At 39.5% G+C, this 4,293-nt stretch overlaps 1 protein-coding gene across 1 annotated transcript; it reads left to right on the top strand.

Moving 5' to 3' along the window:
- Positions 1-2,170: 2,170 nt before the first annotated feature.
- Positions 2,171-4,060, top strand: LOC145448797 (ficolin-2-like). Its single transcript, XM_080327246.1, has 4 exons — positions 2,171-2,347; positions 2,581-2,677; positions 2,810-2,906; positions 3,763-4,060. Exons 1-4 carry the CDS (start codon positions 2,171-2,173, stop codon positions 4,058-4,060), a joined length of 669 nt encoding a protein of 222 aa, XP_080183372.1.
- Positions 4,061-4,293: the final 233 nt, after the last annotated feature.

Raw genomic sequence — 4,293 nt, 5'->3', positions numbered from 1 at the left:
CTGCAGACGAACAATATTACTTTCTTCTAAACGATTTCTACGTACAGGAGATTTCTTCAAAATGGAAGAATTGAAGTTTTTATAATCATAACTTTTGTTGGATGCAGTGTTGTAATGACTCGAGTCATGATTGTTTTGTGACTCGACTTGACTCGAGTCATTTTCTTGAAATGGGAACATGACTCGACTCGAGTCGAGTCAATATTTGGATTGACTCGACTTGTACTCGAGTCATTACGCATGACTCGACTGAAGTCATTGACTCGGCATATTTTATATGACTTGGAGATGAAGAAATTTGCGAATCGCAATAGTTAGATCAACGCATCTGACGAATTCTGCCTACATCGCTATTTGTCACCACTGCTTTCGTTGCACTCGTCTAATATCAGCTATGCCGCCGGAAAAAACGACAGACAACGGTACATAGTAGCAACGCATTGCACAAAATCATCCAGTGATAAAGAGGTAATAGATCCTCCGCAATCAAAGTACTCAAGACTTTTCAATTATACAACCAAACAATCGAAGCAAAGTTCAATTAGAGCCTATAAAATGACTCAGATGGTCAAGTAGGGCCTACTTGGAAGAGACTGATAATCTCATGTGTAGATTTAAAGGCGATGATTCTTTGAATTTTTGGGCGACTAGAAAGAATGAGTATCCAATGCTCTTCAGTGTGGTTCAAAAATGCTTGTCAATTCCAGCATCCAGTGCATCATGCCATGCAGCTTTAACATATCTGAGGATCTCATTTCCACTTTAGTATTTTTGAAGTCCAACTCATTGATTTGATCGGCTGTCTGTGAAAACATACAATACCCTTCGTCCATTTAACGGTTTGTTAGGTATGTGCGTTGTGCACGTGAGTAATAATGAACGGCTAAGGTTGTGTGATGTTTGTACAATAGGGCTGTTCAAAAATAACTTTTTTATTCTACTGGGTGGCAACTTGATAAAATTGGTGTGTTGCATAAAACGAACACCGAATCTGGCTTAATTTTAAAAAGTAGAATCAATTGATATGAGAGGAGAAAAGTTTGGATTTGAAAATAAATGGAGTATTTTCAGTGAGAAATTCTTTCATATAATATAATTACATACTAGTAGTAAGCCGACTATTTGTTTATATACAAAATATTCCACTCTAATAACTTCGCTTCTTCTAGTTGGAATTGAGCCAAATTTGCTACGAATCGTATTTAACACAATCTAACAATATCATGAGGTAGCCGGTAAAATTCGAAAGTCTCTATTTGTAATTTATCCAAATTTTTTTCTCATAGCATTGCTTTCGACTTGTTGGAATTGAGCCAAATTTAAGTTCTTTTAGGCAATCTAACAATTTCAAGAAGTAGCCTCCTTTTTGAGATTTTGTCCTTTTTTGAGAATTTTTGGTAAATGTATAGGGCAAATTCGACTAAGATACAGTAAATCAGCACTGAAGTAACGCTCCGGCGGCTGTTTCGCGAACTAAGCAAGAAAGTTGACCTTTTTAGTCAACCACCTGATAATGTGAAAGAATAACTGTACCTCTACATAAACATGCATCTGTTGATACTGCATCAGCTGGTATCTAGACGCGCATTCGTTGGTTCTCTATCACATAGTATGCAGACGTGAATTCGTTGGTTCTCCATGAGCTATTTGTCAGCTATCGTCGATGTGCTCGCAATAAAAACTGAATGCCTGTATTTGCGATGTATCAGACTGACAAGACAGATATCTGATTTAAAGTTCTAAGATTAGCAAAGTTATCATATTGGCGGCCTGTCACGTCTATCTGCAGCATCGGTAAATAAGGCCAGGAACAGTCTGTTATCTGCCTTTATATACATATGCCAAGACTCTGATATGGACAAAATATGCATGTTTGGCAAGCAAGGAATTCGATATCACCCAAGCATGATTGAAAACATAAGTTGGACATGACTTCAATACTATGACTTGGACTCGGACTCGAGTCACAACACTATGACTCGGACTTGACCCTTTAAACGGTGACTTGGACTCGGACTCGACTCGGTGATGAATGGAAAATGACTCGAATTGACTCGAGTCAAAACCACAAAAGTAAGATTGACTCGTGACTCGGAACCATGTGACTTGGCTACAACCCTGGTTGGATGTTCGAAATTTTTGGTCCCATAGATCCAGGCAGTGTTGTAGAATGATATTCCGTACTTCTGTCTTTGATAGCATCGGCAAATGCAGGGCAATATTGAATGAAGAGACAGAGGTTGTTTTTGCTAGTCTGTCGGCTTCCCCGTTTCCGCTGATCACGGCGTGTCCTGGAATCCACACGAAAGCCACCTCGATCTTTCGCTGTCGTAAATTGAAGGGTGATGTTAGATCTTCATTAATCTGTCTGTGGGTGGGCTGTAAATAAAAGTTCCGAATGCAAAGTAGGGCACTGGAGCAGTACCTTCTCGTGTGTGTAAAGAAAAACATCACAAGAGGTTCCGACTTTGGGCATCTTGTAGCGATTTTGCAGTAGCAGTGATAGCGCTACTTCACGGACATCGGTTTGACAGAAAATTTTGCAACATTCAGAAGCTACTTGCATGATTTGCATTACAGGATTTCCAGCGACGAATGAACAAAGAAGTGGATTTCTACCGCGGCTGGGAAGACTACGTAAATGGATTTGGCAATCCCAGAGGAAATTTCTGGCTCGGTATGAAGATAGTGAACGTTATTTCGAACGTAGATTTGACAGGCAGAATGATTTCGAATATATAAATCCGCTGGTCGCGTTTTAATATTAGTTTTAGCTGTCTGGAATGACATGAAAATTATCTGTCGTCAGGAATCGAGGAGCGGTATCAAAAGGCAAAGAATGGAAACACGGAGTTGGAAATCAACATGATCACGAAAGATGATGTTCGCTTGGTTGCTAAATACAGGTGTATGTTGTATTCACACTATGGACATTGGAATAGTATATTCATATTGAAATGAACCCGAATATTTTCGGCTGACACTCGTCAGGGGTAATCGTCAGCAACTAGAAGAGAATTCAAAAGAACAACGTAAATCAACAATCGGAACACAAAATATGACGTCACCAGCACGAAATGTCGAATACGAAAGCGTCCAATGTACTATTTTTAGATGAGACACGAACTCTTTTTGTTGATACAGCCTTGGCTGGTGTATTTTGATAAAAGTCGACACCAAGGCACAAGGCGGTCTCGAGATGAGCGATTCAAATCTCAGATCCAACCAAATGGATTTTGATACTGAAGCTAACTACGACTCGTAGTAGATGTACCGCGCAAGCTATTATTTCGATACATATGCATATATCTTCAATACATTGGATGTGGAAGTGTGAATTAAATCTTCTTGTAACTAAATTATAAAGAGGCTGCCTTGCAACAATAAGACTGGGGCTGGACATGGACATATTGATTCGAGTACTGGAATCCAAGTCGAGAATTTTATTTCAATGATTCGAATCAAGTTGTAAAAGATACTTTTTCGAGTATTAAAATTGTACGCCCCTTGCCACTAAGAGCTAATTTGATAGCGAGGATTACAGTATCGATAATATGTTCTAATGAGAAATCCCTGGAATCTCGGTTTGTTGCATCGCAGAATACGGCAATGACATATTTGCGAAGTCGTGGTCAACACACAGCATTGTCGCTAAGTGCAATGAGTTAGGTATATAAGTCGGGTAATTCATAATGTCAATTTTCGCTGCTTCGAAACTGCAGTTGATTGCGCCTCTATTTAACATTCGTCCCTATTATACAGCAATTTCCAAGCCGGAGCCGGTTGCGACAACTATAGACTGTTCGTAACTGGATACTCCGGAAATGCTACCGATTGTTTCACATATCACAATAATCAGCAATTCTCAACGAAAGACGCGGACCACGATCTGTACCATTTGAATTGCGCTTCTGAATACGAGGGAGCTTGGTGGTACGATAAATGCTACAAGAGCAATCTGAATGGAAATTTCACGGAACCGTACCTGAAAGGAATCGTCTGGGGAGCTACTGACAGGTTGCTCTTGAGATACTCCGAGATGAAATTGCGAAGAAGATGAGAATATCTTTGAATCACGCAGTGTCCAATGTGTCATATGTCCTACACTAATACAATAAAATACGACTCGGTTACCGTTAGTAGTTAGATAAATGTGCACGACGCCCCCATTCGCGATTTATAATAAACAAACAAACATTATCAATATAATAATTAATGAAAGAATTAGCTCATTCTCAGTTTTGCAGCAATACTCGAGGGGAATTCCCTTCTGGCTGTGCGGCAATTAAAAAG

This window comes from Botryllus schlosseri, chromosome 10, assembly GCF_051294905.1.
Source record: "Botryllus schlosseri isolate E-star chromosome 10, Bs_hap1, whole genome shotgun sequence".
NCBI classification, from domain to species: Eukaryota; Metazoa; Chordata; class Ascidiacea; order Stolidobranchia; family Styelidae; genus Botryllus; species Botryllus schlosseri.
This window is presented reverse-complemented; position numbering and strand designations above follow the sequence as displayed.

What these genes read in the sequence shown, in the direction of transcription:
- LOC145448797 (XM_080327246.1), top strand. Translation starts at nt 2,171, where the DNA reads ATGATATTCCGTACTTCTGTCTTTGATAGCATCGGCAAATGCAGGGCA. An exon ending in GTCGTAAATTGAAGGGTGAT is followed by an intron (nt 2,348 to 2,580) that starts GTTAGATCTTCA and finishes TTTGCATTACAG; the next exon opens with GATTTCCAGCGACGAATGAA. An exon ending in CGCTTGGTTGCTAAATACAG is followed by an intron (nt 2,907 to 3,762) that starts GTGTATGTTGTA and finishes CCTATTATACAG; the next exon opens with CAATTTCCAAGCCGGAGCCG.